Source organism: Anser anser (genome assembly GCF_964211835.1).
Source record: "Anser anser genome assembly, chromosome: 1".
NCBI lineage: Eukaryota > Metazoa > Chordata > Aves > Anseriformes > Anatidae > Anser > Anser anser.
This window is the reverse complement of record NC_139720.1, coordinates 157,625,324-157,651,878: the sequence shown is the minus strand read 5'-3', so window position 1 is coordinate 157,651,878 and position 26,555 is coordinate 157,625,324. Positions and strand designations below refer to the sequence as shown.

General features: G+C 43.2%; 1 protein-coding gene across 1 annotated transcript; it reads right to left on the bottom strand.

The window, feature by feature from the left end:
• Positions 1-22: 22 nt before the first annotated feature.
• Positions 23-24,910, bottom strand: DCT (dopachrome tautomerase). Its single transcript, XM_083814547.1, has 9 exons — positions 24,549-24,910; positions 17,556-18,321; positions 11,627-11,926; positions 8,718-8,818; positions 7,513-7,679; positions 4,895-5,074; positions 4,665-4,800; positions 2,734-2,935; positions 23-1,322 (listed from the first exon to the last, which is right to left on the bottom strand). Exons 2-9 carry the CDS (start codon positions 18,091-18,093, stop codon positions 1,141-1,143), a joined length of 1,806 nt encoding a protein of 601 aa, XP_083670673.1. The 5' UTR covers positions 18,094-18,321; positions 24,549-24,910; the 3' UTR covers positions 23-1,140.
• Positions 24,911-26,555: the final 1,645 nt, after the last annotated feature.

Here is a 26,555-nt window from a genome sequence, read left to right as displayed (position 1 = left end):
GAGCAGGCCTTGGAGAAATATAGAAATCATTATTAACTGGAATTTTTATTCAAGGTTACAAAAGAAAAGGAAAAAAAAAAAAGCAGTTTTTCTATAAGACTCAAGATGGCAGACTCTACGCAAAATGCAAAATCAGAGCATTCAATTAATGCAACATTGTGCACCAAGCCTGACACAATGTGTTCAGGACTTCATTTCCTGTGCAGAAAACATAGGACAGCCTCTGAAATGTCATCCAAGCCCCTGTTTAAATAAGTAAATATATAGGAAATGTATAAAGCAATATTTAAAACAGAGGTATAGGGTGTGCCGTATCCAAAACTAATCCCCTATCTGCAGTCCTTGGTATTGAAAGCTCTCACAGTCTTGTTGACTTGAGTCCTGGGTCCCAGACTTTGGAAAGTATTTAGTATTCACTGATTTATGAAACAACGCAGCAAAGCCAAAATAGAGAAGGCAAGCACCATTTTCAACTTCTGTTACAGGTTCCGAACACAGGCGTAAAACTTTTAATCAAATTTTAGGAGAATTTGAGTTTGGAGGCTTATGTGCTGCTAAAATCATATTGATCAGAAATAATATATGGAATCGTATAAAATAATATGATCATACTTCTGGAGCAAACTTTAACCATGGTGTTCCCATAGCATTTTGCCAAAATGCATAAAACATTTTGAACCTCAAGAAAAGACTACAGTATTCAGAGTATTTATTGACAACTGTAAAATAATATGTTATTCAAATATATATGTAGAGTTAATAATTTTCAGCACATCCCAGGGCTCCTAAATGAAATCAAAAACACACTGGGATGAAAAAAATATCTTGCTTATTCAAGTTGTTTTTCTTCTATTTTGATTCTTAGCTGTCTTGATCTAAATCTATAGAGGATGAGTTCTGAATGTCACACTACAGATAATGTCTGGTAATGAGAAAACTCTGGACTGTCTTGGGCCTTGCACATATGCACCCAGAGACTTTGTATATCACAACTCACAAGATAACTGGAAAACTAAAGGAGAATAATGTAGTCAGCTGCCAAAGGTGTGTGTGATAAAGTTAGCTAAACTCAGCTAAGATCTGTATAAATCAATCAAGGTCATTTCCTACAAGAATAAGCAAGGAAATGAAGCAAGGGCACTAGGCCTCTTCCATGTACTTTTTGGGGCTGAAGCTCACATTCATCAGTGGTTCAAAACCCTTTCTCTGCCTTCGGTGCTGGAAAAGTACAAGCAGCAGAATGAGCATGGCCAAAGCTATAAATGCTCCTCCAACTGTAGATCCAATCTTGACAGCCCATGCTTGGGTTTCTTCAGGTGAACCTGGAAATATGAAAAGTCTGAAGTGAGGACAGCCCAAAACTTAATTTCTCAATTTGCTTGAAACAAAGGAAATATCCCACAGCCTGGTCATTATCATTAGCTGTGTGGATAAGAGACCCAGTGTCCACAGGGGATGCACTGTGTAACCAACACAAAACCAGAGCTAGAGACGTTTCCTGCCAGAGAAGTCTATAGCTGAATTTTAGCTCCAACCTTTCAAACAAATAAAAGTGTAGAGAATGGGAAAGATGCACAGTTGGAAGACATCACAGTGAGCTAGTAATTTATTTATGTGGGAGTGGAGAAGCAGCAGAATCACAAGATGCCTTTGTTCCTCTCTGGGTAAGCCATGCCCAGGGGACAGCAGCATTTCCAAAGCAGGAGAACAGACAGTGGTTCAGGGGGAGGAAAACTGAAACTCCATAAAAGGGAAGTTTCCCCTTTTTCAGGGAAATTCTGGGGACACCCCTGAGAAAAGCACTACCAAGGCAGCTAGCATGTCTCCACAAGACAGGATTTCCCTGCTTGAATGCAGCTTAAGGACAAGGGTTTCAATCTGTTGCAGTCTGTAGACCTTTAAACAGTTTCCACAAATTAAAACCACAGATACACGGTAAATACTTAGAAGAAAATTCTGGCCACATAGGTCAGATAAACACCTACTGCTTCTTAAGGGAATAGCAAGATGGAGAACGAAACAGCTCAGATTTAATCTTTGGTAAAGCAGCTGTTCTTACACTTTTGCCTTCTATAAATATTTGCAGCTTGTGTTTCAAATTTTGGATTTTGTGCATAAATACTTAGGTTTGAGCGGGAGGGAGGTGAAGAGGTTGTCTTTATCTGATTTGTGTCAAAGGTAATTTCAAACGAGCAAACCCTTAGGCATATCACACTTAAAGGCAAGGAAAATCTTTAAAATCAGGGTTTTATAATACAAAGCACACAGATACATCTCTCCAGGATATCCAGAGATTATCAGAGTGCATCTCTAATGGGTTTCATGGGACAGTATAATTCAGGGCCCTGTGCAAAACAAGTATTTTCTAGTGACCAGCATTAGCCATACAAGCTCTCTGGCAGAGTGCCTGACCTCTGACAGGTTAAAGGATTGTAACAGGCATCAGCAGTCCTGGGGAGAGGAGCCAAAATCAAAGCCTCCTTAGCACCAAAGGAGCGTTGCTCTCAGTGCCAGAGCAATTCAATTTCATGGATTTTGCTGCAGAGCAGGAGCAAACTAATAATATACATTCTTCTAGTTACCACAGCATATCTGGTGAGTTGAAACTACCTAAGCTACACCATGGGATTGCCAAGGACCAGGTGAATACACCCATACTTCTGTGAGTAGTGCATTATTTTCCAAATATCTGTATCAATGAAAACTTGAGCTATCTTGGTCTCTGAGACATACCTGGTAGGTCAATGGCATAGGTGTAGCCAAGCTGCTCCGCAGTTTGGAAGAGTTGGTCATTTGTCACAGGAGGGAAAAAAGGGACCATATTGTACAGTCTGTTGTGACCGATAGGGGCCAGCTCCTCAGGCCAGGCATTGTCAGGGGGGTTAAACCGCTTCATCCACTCATCAAAGATGGCATCAGTGAAGGAGTGAAGAACCTGCAAATTCAAGCATAGACACACGTGTTTATTAAGGTCTTTCTGAACTCACCAGGTTTTAAAGCAGTTCCCCAGTTCAGAGCATGTCTTGAGAAAACCACACAAGTGATCAGAAGTGTAGAAGGTGCAGAGACACTCATGACCTGAGAGTTAGCAGATATGACCTAAGGCTGCAGCCTCCCCTTCACAAGCCCAACAGTTGTGTCACCTGAGGTCACAATGGGGCTCACGTTGTCACTCAGAGTCCTGGGGATGCTGAAATTCTGCCTGCCACTTCCCGAGCTGGGGACCAGCCGGCACAGCTCCTGAAGGACCCGCCAGCTCGCACGTTCCCCCACCAGAGAGACAGCAGCAGCCTGGGGGTAAATACACTCTCACCTACAGTGGCAGTAGCTTTTAAATGAGAGAGAGGAGGGTAATCTAATCCAGGTGGGATTTACAGAATAGGAAACCAGAAAAATTTAGGAGAGTGGAGTAAATTAATCTTCTTCATGAGACGTTTTGCTATATACTTTCTTGTTGCTGTAGTGTATAGTGAGCTCTTCCTCTGGACAGTATGGTATCAGCTGGCAGTGAGTAGGCAGGTCCTATCTCTCACATGAGGGCCAACTAAGTTTATTCAGGTAAACGTACCTCTCAAACCTATTTTATTCTCTCTCATCTTAACATGAACAGGAAATAACAGGAAACTTGATTCCTTCATCCTCATTTTATAGTATATCACCAGCTCCACATCTCCAGGTACCCACAAATTGATCAAGTCCTGTCCAGTGAGCTTATCAGTCTATAAAACACTAATGCAGACAGTTGTCTTCAAGTTGAGTTCAGACAACTAGTAGAGTTGGCTGGGGCTCTTCAAATTAATTTCTGGTGTACTTACATTTTTCATGTGCTATCCTGAAAGAAAATTAGAAACTATCTTATTGAAAATAATCCTTCATATAAAATCATATAATAGTGAAACAAAGATTTGACTATATAAGTAGGAATTCATGTAGGAATTCAAGAATTATGAAGGAAATAAACTACAGAACCACTACATAAGTATTTCGGATAATTTCTCCAACAAAAGACTGCAAACTTAAAATAAAGGTAAGAAAGAAATGAATTGTATTAGAATTTCTCTATATAATCACCGTTGTTTAATCTAACAAAGAGGAAAAGAAATTGACATGAATTTATTAGATAAGGAAGACGTGTAGCAGTCAGCTGCTGGCTTTTTATTTGCACATAGCTATTCATGCTGCTCACTGCACTGCAGTACTGTACTAACACAGCAGTGAAATCACGTTAGTTTTACTCCCCAAGAGACCCTGAAATTAGATGTGCTTCATGTTAGATAGTGAAGTTTGAAACAAAGAAACAAACTCAGTCTACTGCTCTAAAATAATTAACCCAATTTTCAGGTTTTTCTTGTTGCTGTAAGATTTCTGGTAAAAGACGTTAAATTTAGATACCACCTAATGAAAGAATTCAGGGCAATGTGACTTGGAATAGCAGCTCTTCTCCCCAGAAACTTATTATATGTTTCACAAATCACCCTGAGATTTCTTCCATCTTTATTTGACCATCACACAGGTGTGGCAGAGTTCAAGAACAGAGTTCTCCTTTTATATTTAAAAGACTCGGTTTTATGGGATTCATTTTACTTCCACTTCTGCTAATCTCTGGTGAGATAGCTGCCTTGGAGCCATAGCCACTGACTATGGCTTGGGGGAAAAAGCCATACCACAAAGATGGGATCGTTGGCAGCTGCATGGGGGAGAACACTGGTCCCATTCAGGAAAGAGTGAGCCAAATTATGGAGGCTCAGCATCGGCGAGTTCAGGGCTCCCTCTGGTTTATTGAAGCCTTCCAGTGCATTCCTATGGACAGGTGAAAGATGCAATAAGTAACCATATTTTGCTGATGAACGCACAAATGAAAAATACCCGTGACCTAGCTGGCTCTAGGACAAACCTGAAGCTGAAACTGGAATTGCGGAAAAATGGGGGGCTGTCGAACTCCTGCAGGGAAAGGCACCTCCTGACATCTTCCACGGTGGGCAGCTGCTCACCCAAGTCCCTCTGCGGCCTCCGCCGCAGTGGCCCCTCATCACTCCCGTTGCACAGTGTCACCAGGCGGTTGTAATCATCCAAGCTGAGCGTGAAATAGAAAGAGGCACCGGTTAGGAAAAAGGGATGAAGCCAGGCTTGTCAGCTTTTTTTCATGTAGCATAAAAGACAAACAGGTTGACCAGTCAGGTTGTGAGGTATCCTTGGAGATCTTCAAAAGCCACCTCGACAAGGTCCTGGGCAACCTTTTATGGGTGACCCTGCTGGAGCAGGGGTTGGACCAGATGAGCTCCACAGGCTCCTGCCAACCTCAACTATTCTGTGGTGCTGTGATTCTGGGGCCCCAGCTGCAGGTTTAAGAGAGCAGGGCTTAGGGACAGACAACCTATGGGGTGGCCCATTTCTCCTCCCATGGTGAAGCTGAAGTGATTGCTGAACAGCTAGTCCTGAACAAGGACAATTTTTTAACCCTTAATAAAAAGGAAAAATGCAGGAAAGTCCCACTGTGGGGTGTGGTAGAGAAAATTAATGTATGACAGAAAACAGATTTTAAGATTCCACCCTTCACCCCTTTTAGAAGAAAAGCAACTGCAATGCATTGCATCCTCTTTTTCAGGGTCTGGAGGATAGACTGCTGTTGCAGGGGCTGCCTACTAGTTAGTGAGGGAAAAGTCTCTAGTATCAGGGACAGAAAGAGGGACAGAGGAGGAGAAAAAATGTAACACTCGGAAAAAAAAAAATCTGTGTTATTTAACACAAAATGAAATGGAATTTTCATAAACTCCTCCTCTCTTTAACTTTGGCAAGGCAAATTTTAGTCATTCCAGTTTTCAAGAAAAAAAAAAGAAAAAAGAAAAAAAAACATTTATCTTAGAGAAAAGGCAGGGACCAGGGTTAAAGTCAAATAGTGCCTTTAAAGCTAGAATTTCAAGTAGCACTTTAGGTACCCAGAGAAAGAGACTTTCCTGAAAAGCCTTGAGCTCCCAGTACCTTCATCTGGCTGGCTGCACGCTGCCCCAGATCTGACCGGAGCTCATACGAGCATTATAACTGGCAGCATCCTATGCCATAGTGCCCCAGTCCTGGACATGAATACATCATCAAAGCCCTGCACTTAAGCAAATCAATATATGCCTACTAACAGCTGGCAGCAAGAATGTCGTTATCTTTATGTTCTTTCCTGTGTGAAGTCTCGGCCACTTCAAGGTCAGTCATAGAATGAAAATCACAGAATGGCTTAGGTTGGAAGGGACCTTAAAAATTACCGCATTCCAATCCTGTGCCATGGGCAGGGACACCTCCCACCAAACCAGGTTGCCCAAAGCCCCATCCAGCCTGGCCTTGAACACCTCCAGGGATGGGGCATCCACAGCTTCTCTGGGCAGCCTGTGCCAGTGCCTCACTACCCTCATAGTGAAGAATTTCTTCCTTATAGCTAATCTAAACCTACCTTTTTTTAGTTTAAAACTGTTACACTTGTCCTATCACTACACTCCCTGACAAAGAGTCCCTCCCCAGCTTTCCTGTAGGCCCTCTTTTGGTAATGGAAGGCCACCATAAGGTCTCCCTGGAGTCTTCTCTTCTCCAGGCTGAACAACCCCAACTCCCTCAACCTGTCTTCACAGGAGAGGTGCTCCAGCCCTCTGAGCATCCTTGTGGCCCTCCTCCGGACTTGTTCTAATAATTCCATGTCCTTCTTGTGTTGGCGCCCCAGAGCTGAATGCAGCACTCCAGGTAGGGCCTCATAAGAGCAGAGTAGAGGGAGAGAATCACCTCCTTTGACCTACTGACCCCGTTTCTTTTGATACAGCCCAGGATATCATCGGCTCTCTGGGCTGGAAGTGCACATTGCCGGCTCATATTCCGTTTTTCATTAACCAACATCCCCAAGTCCTTCTCTGCAGGGCTGCTCTCTATCCACTCGTCATCCAGCCTGCATTCATGTTTGGGATTACCCAAGCTCAAGTGGTTCCCAATACAGACCACATTGCCAAAAAAAGATGTTCAATAGTACCAGTCCCAGTACAGACCCCTGAGGAACACCACTCATCACTGGTCTCCACTTGGACATCGAGCCATTGACTGCAACTTTTTGAATGCAACCATCCAGACAATTCCTAACCTACTGAGTGTTCCATACATCAAATCCAAGTCTCTCTATTTTAGACAGGACAGTGTCAAATGCTTTGCACAAGCCCAGGTAGATGATGTTAGTTGCTCTTTCCTTCTGCTGTAATCCCATCGCAGAAGGCCAACAAATTTGTCAGGCACAATTTGCCTTTAGTCAAGCCATGGTGGCTGTCACTAATCACCTCTGTTTTCCATGTGCTTTAGCAAAGTTTTGAGGCGTCCCTAAATTTCCAGGAGTCCTATAGTTTCCATAGTCCCAAAGCCACTCTAAATATATCAGAGTAAAGATCTCACCCAATGCAAGGAAACAGATTTTTCAGCCCACCTCTTACTTTCTATAATGCCGAAACAAGACTTGATCAGTACACAGGCTTGCCTTAGGTATTCCAGTACCTGTTACAAACTATTTGCCACCGGGAGAATCTGGAATTCAGGCTGATTAGCCCCAGGTCATCTGGCCTCGATGCTCCAAAGAGCTGGTCCGTGCACACATCACACACATTTCTACCCGTGGCAAAGTCCCAGTAGGGCAGTGCGAAGGAGTCATTGCCCATCAGTCGCTGCAATGGACAGAAACACAATAAAAAAGTTAGTGAAGAATCACCTTCAAAAGAAAGAGAAAGAAAGTGATTCCTGTGAGTCATGTCACCGAGCACCCTGTATTCTGCTTTGCACTTGAAGGCAACTACCCATGCTTCATAGTGCTGCTCCAACTGCTTTCAAAAGATTGGGGCATTGAGTGAGTCCTAGCAAAGACATTATGACTGGTTAATCTACTGTTAGATTGCCCTTTTTTTTGGCCATGTTAGCTCTAGTACCAACTCAGAGACTGAGCAGGAGAGCAGAAGCAGAGATTAATCGAGCCTTAAACAACTAAGAGGCTTTCTGAGTGATGCAAGTGGGTAATGGGTAAAATTGTGTGTGTGGTTTGCTTTTATTAGAGCAAGGCTAGCCCTGGGGAAGAATCTGAATTTGTACTAATAGAGGAATACAGTGTATTTGCTTGTATTTGCTTGTTAGATACAATTTCATGCAAGAAAGATCCTGCAATTATTTAGACACCAACCATGTTCATTAGAGATCTGCAAGGCTGACATACATCAACACTGCTAATGTAGAAATACTGCAAATGGAAACGAGTCAGTGCTTGGACAACTGACTGCCGGGTACATTAATGTATATTTCTTTAAAATATCTACACCTAAATATAGGAAAATATAAAATCTATAACATGGCATATTTAAAGAGGGTAATGTTTGGTGTTGCTTTCCTGCTTGGTGTCTGCTTTCCAGCAGACATTATTAACATGTAAGTGTTTCTTTGATTTTATTAATGAATGGTGCTAATTCTTATCTTCTGCTCTCTGTTGTAAAGAAAAATCTCTAATATAACCTTCACATCATTGTTCACAGTAAGAAACTGTGAACTGTATCAAAAACAATAATTTCCCTTTAGATAAAAAGGATCAGTGAGCAAACACTCTTTAGAGTTTGTGTAAGAATCAGTCCTAGGAAATAACTTATCCTAGGCTGAAGCAACAAAGACGTGCAGCAAAAGAGAGAAGCTGTATGAGGAAAGGAAGAGGCTGTTTAGCTAACCTGCAGGTCTCTCTCCAGCAACAGCAAATGGTACCTATGCCAAGTTACAAAGGCAGGTCCTTGATGGGAGAAATCAATAGCTGTGAAGGGGTGGCCTGGCCCTACAAAGGGAAGATAAAATAAGCACTTCAGCACCAAATGAAGCCAGAAATAAAGACAGCAACCTTCTTCTGTTGCCCGTAGCTGAGTTAAATAAAAACCTGCTGCTCTGCACGTTTGCAAAGAGCACACAGATCAGAAGCTGCAACACTTAGAGGGGACAAGTGAAACTCCTCTGTGGATACTGACTTCAGTGCTTCCCAAAACTTCACATTCCCCAAATAGTTGGATATCGTGCAAATTTCTTCACATTTTTACAGATCTTTTTAAGAAACAGTCTTACTGTTGAAAATCTTAGCTACTTGCTAACATGTACCACTTTGTCTCATTCTCTTGTTCAGCAGCAGGACTTACACAGTGTACCTATCAAGAGAACCTCAACAGTTCCCATAACCTGCCAACAGCAATTCAATATGTCCTTTGCCACTTTTCTTCAAATCCTGATTGTTATTTCTCTTCGGGCTTCTGCTAGTTCCCACTGCAGAAGCTAGCGAGGGAAACAGCTAAAGCAATAAGTGGTTTCTGCAGTGAATCATAAGGAGGCGAAGCAGGAATCTGGGAAGGGAAATTTGGTGGTGTTAAGCTTTTTGCTACAGTCCTGACCACTGTTTCCCTTACTGTACTTGAGAACCTCAGCAAAAGAGCTACCCCACAATTTCAACAATGCTCAGTGAAAATGGGGTACATTTTTTTCCAAAAGTGTAATGACAAAACAGTTCCTTCTTTGTTTAGCTGACTGATTGCACCTCCTTTTAATTTTTTACAGATAAATTCTTATCTTAGCAAAACCATGCTACTTGATGCAACACAGCTGAACCCTCAGTGAAAGAAATCACAAAGCTGCCTGTAATGTCTTAATGCATGCCTTGTACATAAATACTATTTTCCAAGCAGATCATAAAGGCTAGTCGCATTTTTTGAATTAAGTCTCATGCTAGATTTCAGAAGAAATTCAGACTTCTTCATTCTAGAAATCCAGTAAATTTGGGGGGTTCTCCTGAGGTTCACAAATAAACCTAATCTTATTTCCTTACAGGACTACATAATTTTGTAGTGTCCAACAGGCTAAAATAACTGTAATCATAAAAAAAAGAAAGAAAAAAAAAAGCGGCAGACCAAAAAACTGCTTCCACAAGAACAGGTCCTCAGGCATCAGTTGTTTGATCTGACAGCACAGGTTCCCACCCTGATGTTTCTCAGAATACAGGAAGCTTCACAGTGTCTGAGTGACAGTATTGGAGGTGAGCAACTCTCTCAGAAGAGTTTTTGATTGACATCTGTCTGACACAGCATATGTTTCTGAATATGATAATCCAGCAGGTTTTTAAAGTATACATTTTTAAGCTGAAAAAATCTTCAGAAAGAACACACAATGGAAATGTCTTTAGATGGGTACTCAGTTCAGAAAGACTGAAAAGATTTTCTAATTAGTCCCCTATTTTCTACTCAAAATTAACCTGCTTGTCTCCTTGCTCAAAGCATCACAGACATGGAAATTCAAATTTATGGATCTCTACAAAGACAGATTAGTTATCACTCATGGTTTCATTTTTAACAAGAACTATTTCAGACACATCAATTTTGCAATAAATGTTTCAGCAAAATACCGCATAGAAAATCTGCTTCAAATCCTACCTGCATTTCCTTGATGTAACCAACCTGATATACTCCCATCCTAATTTTGATATCCGATCGTCTGACAACCTTTCCCATATTTGTCTTTAAAACAGCATTTGGAGAAGAGCAATTCGGTGGGAGAAGCTACACCATACACATGAGAAATAAGACACTGAAAGCCTAGGGGCCTCAAACCACATTTGGATTTGCTTATTGCTTCAGCAAGCTTTAACCCACATGTGGGTTTATCTATCTTTGCAGCAGCAGTGAAAGTTGCTTCTTCCCTTTTCCACATGACTTCCATACTATTGCCTGAAGGACCTTTGCTCGTGGTAGGCCAGAGACTGCTTCATTCAGTCCTGTAAAATGGGACAGTGTCAGAAGGGGAAACAAGAAAACCAACTGCGGGGTACAAGATACCCTCTAGCAAGAAGGTAAATGTGGATAAATTTCACGGGCTGTCTCACTCAGATGGAGACACTTGAATGCTAAATTCCACAGCCTGTATGTAGCTCTGCTGGGTAGAAAAGCCATACTGCTGCCTCTTCCTGTGGGACCGGGGCTTTGTGAAATGGGGCTGGCATAAATACTTCAGTCTAGAAGAGCCACAAGGACTAGGAATCCTGATTTGGGAAAAAGTGTGGAGATAGATGCCTAAACATCTAACCTGGTTAGTTTTTGAAAGCTCTCTGTGGTTGTTCAGATAAATCCCACCCTTAGTGACTTGCTGAAGGCCATAGAAAGCAGTAGCACTCCAGTCCCCAAAGTCTGGATGGTCTCTGCCTTCACCACTGCAGAGCCTCTTTCCCACTGCTGGTGCTTACTCTCTAGACTGGGAATGTCTTTTTGAAGGGGATCACTGACTGACCATGCTTTGGTTCACCCAAGAGAGTAACATGTGAGCCTGTAAACTGCCTGCCTGTCAGACAGAAGAGGCATCAAAGTGCAGCTGGTGTGCACTCTTATGCCTGAGGGACCAGGGCAGCAGCAGGTCAGAAGCAGGTCTGAACTGCCCTCAACTACAGAGATGTCCACCAGATCCTCAGCATCAAATATTTTACTGCACAGACCTCTTACTGGGCTTCACTGCTTGCTAAAGTATCCCAGCTGTATTAAACATACTTACCCTTGTTCAGCGATACTTTTTATCCTCTCCTTTACCTGCAAAGCCCTTGGGTAAGAAAAGCACTCACCTAGTAGTGTGTCTCTGACTGAGTAGTAATGAAGCCAGACAAAGTAGTTATAAATGCTACAATTGGCAATTTGTGGTTCCTCTCCAGTGGGACCAAGCAGACTCATCCGGTGCTGAGTTGCAATTACATAGTCTGGGTGAACGGTAGTCTTTGCAAGGTCTAGAGCATCGAAGAACTGCTCCCTCTCCTCTGCTGTCAAGGAATGGATGTTCTTCCTGACAACTGGCGGCTTCCTGACATTGCAGTCAGGGCCAGTCCAGCCAAATTTGCAGTCACCACAGTTGTAGCCAGCAAAGTTTCCTGAATAAAGAGGGAGAGAGCAGTCATGAAAATGCGAAACATTGGAATGCAGAAGAATTATGAATCATCTTTCTTTTTCCCCAGACATTTCAATTCCTGGAAGGGACAGCAGCTGAGCAGACTGGCAGCTCTGCCAACTGGTTAACTAGAAGGATGGCTCACTTCCCAGAGCCACGGCAGGGCCAAGAATCACACTCAGCTGGTTGGGAAGGCAAAGCACTGGATAATGGGCTTGATGCCCCAAGGCGCTAAGAGCTCCATGAAGCCTTCAGGCATGTGAGGAGTCTCACTGAACAGAGAGTTAAGCACTTCAGGTTAAGCAGGTGATTAAATGCTTTGCTTGATTGGCCCTCAAGTACTCCCAGGCTTCCAGGATGAAACCCAAAAAACAGTCAGCTCACACGGATATTTAAACACAGAGAAAGATCCTCAAACAAAACAAAACAAATGGGAAAAATAAATAAATAAATATATAAAAATAAACAGTTCTTTTAAGGACAAAGCCCAGGGGACACCAATGTCCATTCACAGTGTATCTGGCAACCAGCACAGCCCAGGACAAGCACCAGAGGTACTGCCGGTCACACTTTAAGCGTTATTAAATAGTGCTGAAATTAGAGCCTGAGAAGTAGTGCAACACTGTCGTTCCTCTCTGGCACCATTCCTTAGGCAAGTAATCGGGTCCACTCCAGGCTATTAACTCAGATCCCCTGAGGTGGTGGAAGAGCCCGGGGGCACAGAGCTGGCTTTAAGCACAGCACAGACACCATGGCCTCCTGCCTGCTGTGGCAGGGCGCCAGAAGCAGCAGAAAGGCCCTGCTGCAGCTCCCAGACCTTTGCTGGGGGAGAGGGGCATGACCACTCCGTCAGCACAGGTCTGTGAAGTTTGCAAAGGAGAGGTGTGGGACAATGGGCATTGCTGCCTGGGGGAAGGAGGGCATGGAGAGTCAAGCAGGGCTCCTCTGGGATCTCCCCTCCGTTCTCCAGAACATGCACTGAGACTCTTTGAGACCCCCCCGCACACAAAAACACTCCACAAAGACCATAGTAACCCTCTTTCGAGATGCCATAAAACCTCACTGCTCCCCACACATCTGTGCTGCCAGACCCAGGATGAGCTTGGGGTTAATACAGAAATGGGGAAGTGGCTTGTGAAGAGCTCCTGGACTAGCAGATACCCCTAGGCCGTAGTCATGAGTCTGTGAGCAAAACAACAGTTAACACTAAAGATTCCAGATTGTCAGGGACTATAGGGCTTATTATGAATTTCAAAGACCCCCAAGGTTACGAGGGGGGCTCTGTAGCTTAGGGCCTGCTGTTACCCAGGCCTGTTACCCGTCAGGCTGTGTAGCTAATGGCTAGCTCTAGGGTGAGGGATGCTGAGCTGTAAACATATGTGACAGACATTAAGAGGTTGTGAGGATGCTTAACTACAGGTTCAAAGAGTTTGTGGCTACTTCACAGGCAATGAGATCAATAAGTTATCATGAAGCTTAGGACCAGCTTAAGGACCACAAGAGTGAAGACTTCAACCAGGTTTTGGATTGTGCGAAGCCTGATGGCATACCATGAGGAGAGTTTCTAAGTGTATGGCTTACCTTCCTTCCCCATGTTTTCTTTAAACAATTCTATAAAAGATGCACTAAAACTTCAGTACACATCTATATGCCAATCTCAGAAAGTGGCAGAAAAAAAATATTAACAATAATTATTTTTAGCTTCTCAGTGAACTCAAACTACGCCATTGTCTGACCAACATCATGATCTGTACTAGCAACCACATGACTGACTGCGGTGGTCTTTTCACAATAATCTTCTGTAGTGGTTTTTTTTTTTTTTTTTTTTAGGTGTTGCAACAGATCTGTATCCCATTAATACAACTTTATCCTTTAGAACTCTAAATAGCATTCAGTCCATGTCTTCTAAATCAATATTCTTCTAAACCAAAATTAACTATCCAACTGCAATACTTCTTTTTTCTTTTTTCTTCTTTTTTTAATTAGCCAGAATTGTCCATTTTCAGGGTCTATTAAATCAGTGCATCCAACATTTTGCCTAATTCAACACATACAGCTTGTATGCGATAAGTACAACACATACAAATGACCAAATTCCCTTTCACATACTACAGCACTCTGTCAGGAACTGTCACTAGGCCATTTCAGTTTAAGAATTAATATTAGGTTCACTGAAATGAATTGCAGAATGCACATAATGGATTCAAAACTGAAATTAGACAGGAACTAAACATTCTTTGTTACCTCCCGGCTACATTCAAGCCATAACCACAGCTTTTTTTCTAGAGATATTTTTGTTGCTAACAACACGTTGCATAAAACATACAGTGAGCAGCATCCTGACAACAGCCTTACAATTGTCTTCTTGATTATGGCTTTTTGTAAAAAAAATGGAAGTAAAGCTGGATCTTTCTGTTTTACTAATCTTATTCTGCTGCATTTGTCTCTGCTTAAGGAAAGACATTATTGTCTGTTAAACCCTAAATATCAAAAGGAAATGCTTTATCTGTTTGTTTCTTTTCACACAGAAAAATTAAATGAATGAAAAACTATGAAAATAATCTGGCCCCACATTAACTAACCAATAACCAATGTTGGTTTGTGTTTGGGATTTTCATTTTTTCAGAAATGTTCAGCACCCAGACCTAGGTGGAGATGACTTTCAGACTTTTGTCCTCAATGAACAGCTACAGCTTATGGCCAAATATTCCTTTATCTTTATCAAGTTTCTAGCAAAATTCAAATGGAGCACTTATTGCAAGAAATCTAGCATCCCCATATGGAAAATACAGGCTCCACTTCCTCCCAGCTCCTCCAGGCTTCCTACCATACTGCCACAAGCTATGTGGCACATTTCAATGGTGCTATCTAAGCAAATGTAAAAAGCTACATGGAAGTTGCAGTTTCCATAGCTATTGCTTATGCTACATATGAACAATAAATTAAATACTGACAAGATAGCACTGGAACACAGATTTTTATATCGTTAAAACTTTAGACAGAGCCTTGGCACGGACTGTCCAGGAACCATTTCAGACAGGTGGTCTGTACACAAAGTTCATTCAATAAGATGCTTTAATAGTACAGATGTGCACTGTTCCACGTCCCTTTGAATGAGGGTATTTAATTTACTGTGATAGGTACCATAACCGTAGATGCCTAATGAAAAACACACATCACACCATTTAAAACTCTGGTGTGCAGACAGGCAACCAGTGCAAAACAGTTTTATACAGATATATATATATATGTTTATATATATATATATACACACACCAATAGACACAGACTCACAATCACAACCAATGTAAATACATCAAATCTAATTCAAATCTCATGCCGTCACTAACTTTTAGCATTATCCTAGAAATGCCTTTGCATGAAGCATCAAGCCGACCACTGCAGAAGCAAGCCCAGGAAACCTTTCTTAAAATCATCTTTAAGGCTGCCACCCTAATGTTTTGTCACTGGTATGTTCAGAGAACAAAGACTGCAAGGAGAAAGAAGAATATAACAAGGAAAATATGAGAGAGAGGGAGAGAGAGAGAGAGAGAGAGTAGAAGCAGAAAGGGAGAAACAAAGATTTAAAGAGCTGAGGAGGGCGGACAGCTCAGCAGAAGGAAGGCAGCGAGAGATGACCCGACATTACAGCTGTGTAACCTAGGACGCAGACGAGCAGATATCAAATGATGGTATTTACCTTTATTTGGACAAACTAATTAATCTCTGCCCACACTGCTCCCCACTTTACTCACAGGTTTTAATGCCCTAACTATGCAGACCGCATAAATATTATTATATGCCCACATGCTTTGGTGCTCTTCTGACTCAGGGTCTGTGCCTAAATGCGATGCCTGACTTTAGTTTTGGAGGTATGTAAGAACCTTTAAAATGGAAAAAGAAAAAAGAAAAAAAAATAAAGAAAAAATATATATATCAGTTTTTTTTTGTAAAATGTCTGGAAAAGTACTCCCACACAAGCATTTGAAATCTAGTCAAAGCAAGAGATAAAATTTGATTTATAGCCTAATGTCTGTTGCTATTGTTTCAGACAAGCCTCAATAACACCATCTATCCATTTAAGCCATCTGCCACCACCTCTCTGCTTTCAGTTCATAACAGCATTGCAAAACTTAACCTCATGGACTGAAATCTTCTGCTATGTGTCTTTCTCAGATTGATTTGGGCTTTTCTGATAGCAAGGGCCAAGGTACATTTTAGACAAAATAGGTCAGCTATTTGTAAGAATCAGATTGAAGGAAAGTAGGCTGTTCTTAACATGTTGGACACTTCAAACAACTTTATATTTCCAACAAGAAATCCAAGGCTGCATTTGAAATCTGTCTAGAGGGTGCCACCAGTTCTGGAGACACGCTTTTTTGCGTGGGGGTAATACTGGTGGTAGGGACACAACTGGACCAGATCATCTTGGAGGTCTCTTCCAACCTTAATGATTCTGTGATTCTACGACTCCTGACACCACGCCCTGCCAGCCCTGCAAAGAGCCAGGGCTGAGGTTGGGCTCCTGCTCATTTTAACCCCCTTAAACAAGGGCCGCTCTTGAAAAGCGGGCCTGCCTCCTTACTCTGCCCAGACCCCACCTTCCTATTCCTCTCCTGGTGGACCAGGAGAGTCCAGACCTCTCCTTCCTATTCCTCCCCCTGTACTGGGGAACTGGTCTCAGCAAAACCTGATCATTTGGGCTGGGTTAGCTTTCAAGCGCATCAGCTCCCTGATTCATTTTGCTTCCCAGCACATGAAGTCAAAGGCCCGCACAAAGTCACAGGTGGGATCAAGAGGATGGATATAGAGAGGAAAAAGACAGGGTGGCCTCTTTGGCAGTCATATAGTGCAGTTACACAGTGAAATGTCCAAAACTCTGTGGAAAAACGGTGATGAGGAACTACAGGAATGACTCTAGGGACAGAGAGGAAAGCCCAAAAGACTGCATGAGAGAAAATGTGGGTTTTTTTTACAAGAGAAAATGCTCTTGCGCTGAAACCCCTGTACAGGTCTATCAGGGCTTGGCCATAAACATGACAGTATTTTTAGGAAGGTGATAATACTGAAAGCCTTCTAAGAATCATAGAATCATTTAGGTTAGAAAAGACCTTCAAGATCGTCAAGTCCAACCATCAACCTAACACTACCAAGTCCACCACCGACCCATGTCCCTTAGTGCCACATCCACATGTCTTTTAAATACCTCCAGGGACAGGGAATCCACCACGTCCCTGGGCAGCCTGTTCCAATGCTTGAACAGTCCGCCTTCTCTGTGAAGAAATTCTTCCCCATATCCAAGCCAAACCTCCCCTGGTGCAACCTGAGGCCATTGCATCACATCCTACCATTTGTCACCTGAGAAAAGAGACCGATACCCTCCTCGCTGCAGCCTTCTTTCAGGTAGCTGTAGAGAGCAATGAGGTCTCCCCTCAGCCTCGTTTTCTGCAGACTAAACCACCCCATTTCCCTCAGCCACTCCTCCTATGTCTTGGGTACTAGTCCCTTTGCCTGCTTCTTGATGCCTCATGCCATCTGGGATGTTTCTGGCCTTCACAAGACAGCTAGCAGACACGTTCATTCCCATTCCCTCACCTCACGGCCGCACTCACCTGTGCACCAACAGCTCTGGTTGAAGAACTTGAGGGGCCACCATTCCCGGTCATCCACATTTCGAAGAGTGTAGGGGCCACTCCAGGGCTGAGTGTCCACCTGCACCCCCTGGCAGCGTCCTCTGCCCTGCAGGGACCCACACACGTTGCCTGGCTCCGGCCCCAAGGCCGGGCAACAGCGCTTCGACCGAATGGCCTCCACCGTCATGCAGACACGGGGGAACTGTGCCTCCGCCCCGCGGGGACAACAGCAGCTCAGGCAGCTCAGCCCAGCCCAAAAAAGCCACCTCAGGGCACCCATTGCTGCTGGGTGCAGCCTGGACCCGAGTGAGCGGAGCACAGAGCTCTCCCCTGTGGGACAACCTGGCCTGGGATAATCCCTCTCACTGCTGAGGATGCTGGTGTCGGGTGTTTGTTTAATCCTGGTCTCTAATTGCCTTGAATGTGGTTCAAAAGACAGGAGCTTTGGCTCTGCAGTGCCTGCCCAACAGCCACGGCTTTGAGCGGGGCTTATATCGAGGTTGGGAGAAGCCCTCATTAGAGGGATTAGCACGGCACAAATCCTCGTGTTTTGCACATGACATCAAGGGCAGAAAAGACGCCAGCGTGAGAGCAAGTCCTGAGGGCTCTGGCGGCTTGTCAAGAGGGTGAATGCCTCGGATTTATTTCTCCAGGACTTGTCGGTCTTTCATGCACTTTGAGAAATTGATGGTCTTGTTTTAGCTGAGGTGGCTGGAGAAACAGATTTATTCTTTTAATCACAACCCTGTAAACAGATAATAAAAAGAAGGGGAAAAACCTTATTTTTTTAGTTCATTCACTGCTAGATAACACTTTCCATGAAAGCAGTATCTGTAGAAAATGAACTGGAAGTACAGAGAATATAGGTACATCATTAACAAAAATTAATAAAACTGGTAGTAACAGCCTGGGATGGAGACTCCATCTGCTGACTACAGAATTCCAGTGCTTGCACCGTAAATATTTTAGTGGCAAGTGGAGAAGGATTCATTTCTTAGTAGCCTTTTTGCATTTAAAATAAACTATTTGTTTTTAAAGCGTGAGTGGTACTTGTCTGTTCTCTAATCCTTTCTCCGTCATTACACCAGAGATTGTTATGGGGCTGGTCTGGCTGCTAGACTTTCAGAACGGTCACAGCTGAGCATTTATTATCCACCTGGCAGGAGACAGCCTGTAAGATCAATACACGTACGAGACATGCAGACAAGTGGTTTTGTTCAGAACATAGACAAAAATGGCTTTAAAAAGCTGCTAGCTAGCAAGCAGCAGTTCTCGCCCACGATGCAACTCCTGTGCTACAGGAAGAAAATGAATAAATCAAAACAAAGTAGTGATAAGTCATGAGAGGAGTCTGAAACAATATCTATTAGTTCAGCTCCATCGTGCTGAATAAAAACTTGCATCTCCCACTGCTTCACTGAAAGCTTTCTCTATAACCCCCCCACACACCTCTATTGATTAGCCATCTTCCTAAGTATGTATAATGAAAACAGCTGTGTTTGCAGCCATGACTGTGTCTCTACTATTCAATACTTCCATGGATGTTCAAGCAGACCATTCTGGCACAAGCAGCCTATTACCCACGCAGCACACTTACTGCCTTTGTGCAGCTAAGTCGCTCCTCCACGCTGCAGACACTATCATCAGCACTTTTCAGTTTTTATATCAAAAATTTATTAGGTGCCAGACAAACTAAAATATGACACTACTCCATCTATGAAAGCACAAAGCCAAATAGCAATACCACGCGATATGGAACGGTTTCAACTCATCTCCCTTAGGATTCAATTTACCTGGAACTGACTTTTGCCTCCTGCTGTCCTTGCATGCAAAAATAAGGCAGAAAGTAAGACTAGTTGTTGGAGAAATGTGTTGAAGAAGCTCAGGAATTATAAATGGAGGCACTAACTCAAAAACACGCTGAACTATGCACCTCCCCAGACTACTCAGCACCTGAAAACACCTCTCTGGTGTGGGAATATCAGTCCTTGGAGCTAGGTTAGGCAATGTTTTGAACCAATGCTACCAACATAGCTTGTTACTGCAGTTAAAGTGAAGGAAGACGAAATAAGTAATTTTTAAAGAAGTTGGATTAGAGTGTGGAGAAAAGGAAAAAAGGAACAGCAAACGGATGACACTATGGAGATTATATAGTTAGCAGGGGAAGGAAAACCACGTGTAGAAGAGAGGTACATGAATAGTTTCCCTTGATTACTTCCCTCCATCACAACAACATCATTTTACAAAATTGGGAACACGCTACGGCATGCAGTACCGGAATAGATGTAGTGCTAGGCTTTAGACCTCAGGTCCTTAGGTCTCCCAGCAGGACAGCACCCGGACAGACAGACAGCAGATCCCACATCATGTCAGTGCCCGCTCCACGCCTGCCAGGATCAGCAGCCGCCCCCCTCTGTGTGACAGACAGCGTGGAAGACACTGAGCAACGTTTCAAAAAGACGGTTGTCTCTTGATTGTTTACTGGAGAAGTGGCAGGCACTGTCTCTTACTTAGTGCCTCGCTGTTCAGAAGTTACCACAGCTTCCCCTCGGCTATTTTGATTGAATAAAGGAGCCATTATTAGGGCTGCACGATATTGGCACTATACCAATTTTAAAATAGCATGCTGAAGGACTTTTTATTTACTATGAGGTTCTCCTGTCTCTTGAAAATGAGTATCACCGTGTGTTGGCACTGCTGCTGAGGGATGTTTCTCCACAGCTATCAAAGGACCTTTCGAACAACTGACATGAGCACATGAGCCATGGCCAAAGCCCTTGAGATTCAAACCCTGACCACGCTGCCTTGTCAGCTATTCTGAGATACCAAGTCGGGCTACCGCACCTGGAATTGTGTTAAACTGATTTGTTAAAATATTTAGGCTCTGCGCTGGGGGCACAGGAACACAGAGTATCAGTTACCTCGCAGCCCATGTCCATGCCCAGAATCGCCCCTAAGATCAAACTTCCTACCCTATCCTCTAAGACCCATACGGATTCCTGCTCATCTTGGGGATTAATACATTCACTTTTTTTTTCAAGAGAAAGAATAAAGAAACAGAATACTCAAAGGTACAGGCAAAAAATCTCTACACACAACTCATGCTGAATACAGAATTCCTGAGCAATAAGTAGGCAGTAGGTTCACTTTTTTTTTATTTTGTCAATGACAGTATTGTTTCTCAGGCTCCTTCTACTGCACTCAGGCACAGATTAGCATCAAGCCAGAAAAGTATTTAGCCTTTGGAATTTTGGAAAGAATTGAGTCCAAAATATACAAAACTATGTAGGAAACAATATGTCAATAGAAAGAATAGATCACACAATGATTCATAATGACAGGTGATAATTCTGGAGATAACTAGAAAGATAATTCCACATAGAAAGCTGCAAGCAGGGAAAAGATCAAGGTCAAAGTTGAATGAAAACAAGCAGAAGGAGCAACACCCAAGTGTGTGCCTCATTGGGAAAAGGAAAGGAAAGGAAAGGAAAGGAAAGGAAAGGAAAGGAAAGGAAAGGAAGGAAAGGAAGGAAAGGAAAGGAAAGAAAGGAAAGGAAAGGAAAGGAAAGGAAAGGAAAGGAAAGGAAAGGAAAGGAAAGGAAAGGAAAGGAAAGAAAGGAAAGGAAAGGAAAGGAAAGGAAAGGAAAGGAAAGGAAGGAAAGGAAAGGAAAGGAAAGGAAAGGAAAGGAAAGGAAAGGAAAGGAAAGGAAAGGAAAGGAAAGGAAAGGAAAGGAAAGGAAAGGAAAGGAAAGGAAAGGAAAGGAAAGGAAAGGAAAGGAAAGGAAAGGAAAGGAAAGGAAAGGAAAGGAAAGGAAAGGAAAGGAAAGGAAAGGAAAGGAAAGGAAAGGAAAGGAAAGGAAAGGAAAGGAAAGGAAAGGAAAGGAAAGGAAAGGAAAGGAAAGGAAAGGAAAGGAAAGGAAAAGGAAAGGAAAAGGAAAGGAAAAGGAAAGGAAAAGGAAAGGGAAGGAAAGGAAAAGGGAAGGAAAGGAAAAGGGAAGGGAAGGGAGAGGGAAGGGAAAGGGAAGGAAGGAAGGAAGGGAAGGAAGGGAAGGGAAGGAAGGGAAGGGAAGGGAAGGGAAGGGAAGGGGAAGGGAAGGGAAGGGAAGGGAAGGGAAGGGAAGGGGAAGGAAGGAAGGGAAGGGAAGGGAAGGGAAGGGAAGGGAAGGGAAGGGAAGGGAAGGAAGGGAAGGGAAGGGAAGGGAAGGGAAGGAAGGGAAGGGAAGGGAAGGAAGGGAAGGGAAGGGAAGGGAAGGGAAGGAAGGGAGGGAAGGGAAGGGAAGGAAGGGAAGGGAAGAGGAGAGAGGAGGAGAAGAAGGGAAGGAAGAAGAAGGAAGAAGAAAAGAGAGAGAAGAAAGAAAGAAAGAAGAAAGAAAGAAAGAAAGAAAGAAAGAAAGAAAGAAAGAAAGAAAGAAGAAAGAAAGAGAAAGAAAGAAGAAAGAAAGAAAGAAAGAAAGAAAGAAAGAAAGAAAGAAAGAGAAAGAAAAAGAAAGAAAGAAAGAAAAAGAGAGAAAAGAAAGAAAAGATCATATCATAAGAAACAAACCCACTCAGTCCATGTGAATCCATGGTATCTCAAGCTGAGCACCCAAAAGTGATGAACACTTCTGGAATTTTTTGCCCTTGTGAATATTTTTCTATTTCTTTTCTTTGAAGAAAATATTACACCTCTGATTCTTTGTTCTGCCAAATTTTCATATTAGTTTAGGGTTATTTACGTTGTCATAAACCTCATCTGAGTATGAACAGATTCTATGTCTGTGGAGCAAACTTTCAAGCCTGGATAAAAAGGATTTATCAGTGTTGGGGAATTTTTATTGTATCTGTTGAGGTGATTTGAACACATATTTGTGCTTAAATATAAAAAGACTTAATGAACGATGCAGTGGACAAAGTCCTACTGCCGTAAGTAGTTCTACAAGGGGTCTGCAAAGCTGCAGGAAGAGCTTATTCCCTATATACACTGGCACCAGCAGCAATCACATCAGTGTCAGCATCATGCACCTTAGCCTGGCATTGGGTTCGTTCCCCAGCACCAGTTCTGCCCACCAAAGGTGGCCCGTGTGCGCTCACACTTCAAAATTATTACAACACAATGCTGCAGCATTTCTTATCTCACCGGCAAGGGAAACTTCACTCCTGTTCATGGAGCCATTCGATCTCTGGCATTCCTGCTTCAAGCTATGTTAAAGCATTCTATAGTCAGGCCGTCTTGCCCTCTCTCCATGCCAGATCATTCCTTGGTCACAAATTACCACTGCCGAGAGTTACAGTTTGAATTTCCCCTTCATCAGCTGGCAAGAAACTGAACTTCTAATACCTTGGTACGTTTTTCATTGCTCCAAAGATCATGCAACATACCTTTTACTTATCTGTGACATGAAACGCCCGTACTAGGTATGCTTTGAATGGATATCGACCCAGAACAATCTTTATCCAAAGCTTACATCAAATCCACCTTTTTGTTCGTACTTTAAGTGACAGATAAATATTTTGGCTGCTGATTTTAACTGCTGTCAATTTATGTGCTCCAGATTTCATTAGAGCAAGAAGATCTAAGGCATTTTTCCAGCGCTGCCACTAGGTATTACTTGAACACTTATGAAAGTATCTCACTGGAGAATGTCTGAAGCAAAGCTATTCATGTTACAAGGTAGAAGTCAATTCAAAAGTAAGATACCTTCATTATGCGTCTACTATGTATGCTTCTACCTGGGAGCTTTATAGCCAGTAGACATCTGATCGATATAGTCGATAAAGTCTAAAGAGTAATTTGCCTGGAGGAGAAAGATTTCAAAGACATAAACTTCCTTGGAGTTTCAGGAAATCTAGAATTTGCTAGGCAAGTAGACGAGACATTTATTGGCCCAGATGAGGTAAAGCCTACAGTATAAGATTATGCATTACTAGACACCAGAGATTCCACAAGTAAGTGGAGATTTTAAGTGACCCGACAAAAGAAAAAGCTTGCCCCTGAATAAATAAATAAATAAATAAAAAAAAAGGAAAAAAAAAAAGCAACTCCTATATAACAAAAGCAGCCACCAAACAGAAATCCACGGGAAGAAAGGCTTCCCTATGACTGCTGAACTTGTTTTTATTTGATTCTGTGAGGGACCCAAGTTCAACCAGATTTACAAAATCATTTATGTCATTACATCTGGGGACAAAAAAAAAAAAAAAAAAAAAAAAAACTCAGCACTTGCAGAAACCATCTTCTCTTAGGCTTACATCTCAAAGCAGTATATTTCAGAAAATCAGTTTCTCTATATGGAGGCTCCCAGATGCTCAACCACCTGCTCTCTCACTGCCACTTCTCAGCAGGGCAGAGAAAAATATAAGATGGAAAACATCATGGGTCGAGATAAGGACAAGAAGATCACTCACCAGTTATTATCACAGGCAAAATAACTTGGGGAAAGATCAATTTAATTCATTACCAATTAATAATAGAGTACAATAGTGAGAAACAAAAACAAAACCAAGAACACCTTCCCCTTGGCCCCCCTCTTCCCAGGCTCAACTTCACTCCCAGTTCTTCTACACTGAGCAGCAGTGTCCTTCGCGAACTGAGCCTGCGGGGGCTTCCCACAGGCAGCAGCTCTTCAAGCACTGCTCCCACACGGCTCCGTACCACGGGGTCCATCCCCCAGGAGCAAACTGCTCCAGCACGGGTCCCCCACGGGCGGCAGCTCCCCCCAGACCCCCTGCTCCTGCGTGGGCTCCTCTCCACGGGCTGCAGCTCCGGCCCGGGGCCTGCTCCTGCGGGGGCTCTCCATGGGCCGCAGCCTCCTCCAGGCCACATCCACCTGCTCCACCGGGGGCTCCTCCACGGGCTGCAGCGTGGAGATCTGCTCCGTGTGGGACCCATGGGCTGCAGGGGGACAGCCTGCTCCACCAGGGGCCTCTCCACAGGCCGCAGGGGAACTGCTGCTGCCTGCCTGGAGCACCTCCTGCTGCACTGACTGCACTCACCTTGGGGTCTGCAGGGCTGTTTCCCTCACATTTTTCTCACTCCTGTCTCTCACAGCTGCTGCACAATGACTTTTACCCTTTCTTACATGTGTTTTCCCCAGGGCACCACCATATCAGCTGTGGGCCTAGCCATGCCCTTCCTGTACAGGCTGTCTTTGACTTAGGTCCTCTCTCCTCCCTCCAGTGCAGATCACTGCCCTCTCACAGCCTTATTCGTTGTCTCCCTGTCCTGCAACTGGCAGAATGAAGCCAAAGTTTGGGCATGCAGAGCAGCTCTGGAGATCTCATGATCCTGCCCTTGCACAAAATGTCTCTTCATATGAACAGTCTCATCAGCTCCTGCTTTCTCATATTTGTGTTACTTATCCAGTCCCTTTCTAATCTGCAGACTTCTTTTCCTGTAGAAGTCTCACTGAAGATCGATCTACATGCTATGGTATATTCACACACTGTTAGAACAGAAGAGCAACCCACAGAGGAGTAACCTGCTCAGGCCTCGCACCAAACACACGACAAGACTGCACCAGGAATTCAACCTGAGTTAAAGACAGTTTCATTGTCTTAGCTGTTTCCTTTTCTCAACAGCCACAAGGCTGCCGTGCTTGTGTCCCATCAATCTGGACTCCGGATTGTTCAAGCTTTCCTTGTATTGTGAATTTCACTCGTCCATCTTTCCATGGCTTTGCCAGCAGGCTTCCTGGTGACAGCGGATGAAATTTATCTCATCTAATCTTAGACATCTATTGATTACTGAAATCTACACTTAACTGGTCACCCGAGGCTCCTTTACAGGATCCTCTCTTAATGGTGAGAAATAGATGTTTTTAGGGTGCAATTCACTCGGCCTGTTTTCTGTACCCACAAGAGGAAGGAATGAATTGCACCACAGAAAGGCATACCCTTCTCCATTTACTTATTGTTAAGGGTTGCCTAGGGTTCAGTGGTACTCAATACTCATTAAAGGTCTACGTTTAGATAGATGAGTCCCACCTGGGCCGCTCGCTGATTCCTCACTAGGCCTTGCAGGCTGGCTGAACTTAGCTCCCACAAGTTGGGAGCTGACTGCAGTGGGAAATCCCTACTACCTGAAGACATCCACTTTGAAAGTTCCAAGTCTGATGACACGTTGCTTCCCACCTCTGCAAGGACATGTGCTAGCTGAAGCATGTCTACATACAACTTCTTCAGAAAGGTCCTGAAATCACGCACTGCTTTAGTACAGCAGATGTCTCTGCCAACTCACCTAGATCTTTCCACAGCCTTAAATAAATGCTATTTAGAAATTGCTGATACATTTTTACACAACTTTGTCAGGTATTGCCTGAGTGTAGTTCTATTCATTTTTGTCAGAGATAATGTAGGGCATTTGATTTCCTTTGAAAGATCATTCTGTCTCTTTGTTATTCCCGTCTCTTTCTTATTCCCTTGTTTAGTGTATCTGAGGAACCTCTTCAGAGATCAAGAAGCAGTATCATCATTCAGCTAACAATTTAACAAGTCACTTTATATCTAAATAGACATACTTTTTCCATTGTCTATCAGATGTAGGAACAGGGATGAAAGCTTAAGCTACTTACAGTTTAGGTAAATACACCACTAACTGACAGATAAAACCATCCTGAGAAAGCAATGCCGCTAATCTCAGCATCTTCAGCTGACAAAGGATGTGTAAATAACATCAAAGAGATACACCACTCAGGAGCAACCCTATGTCTGCCTCTACACCACAGCTCTAGACACCACTTGTCCAAAGTCTGTCCAAGGACTTCTTTGGAGTTATTCCATCAGATTCTAGCCTGGACAAACTATCAAGGCAATCATAGAATATAAGATAAGATTCATTTAAGGAACCCAGGCATCTGGGAGGTAGAGAGCTAAATCTCAGATACCATGTGGTGGTTCCCAAATAGTCAATGAAGGTGTATTGGGTTTACAAGACAAGGGTTTAGCAGCAGGGGAGCTGCAGGGTGACCTCTGTGAGCAGAGCCCAGCAGCTGCCTCATGTCA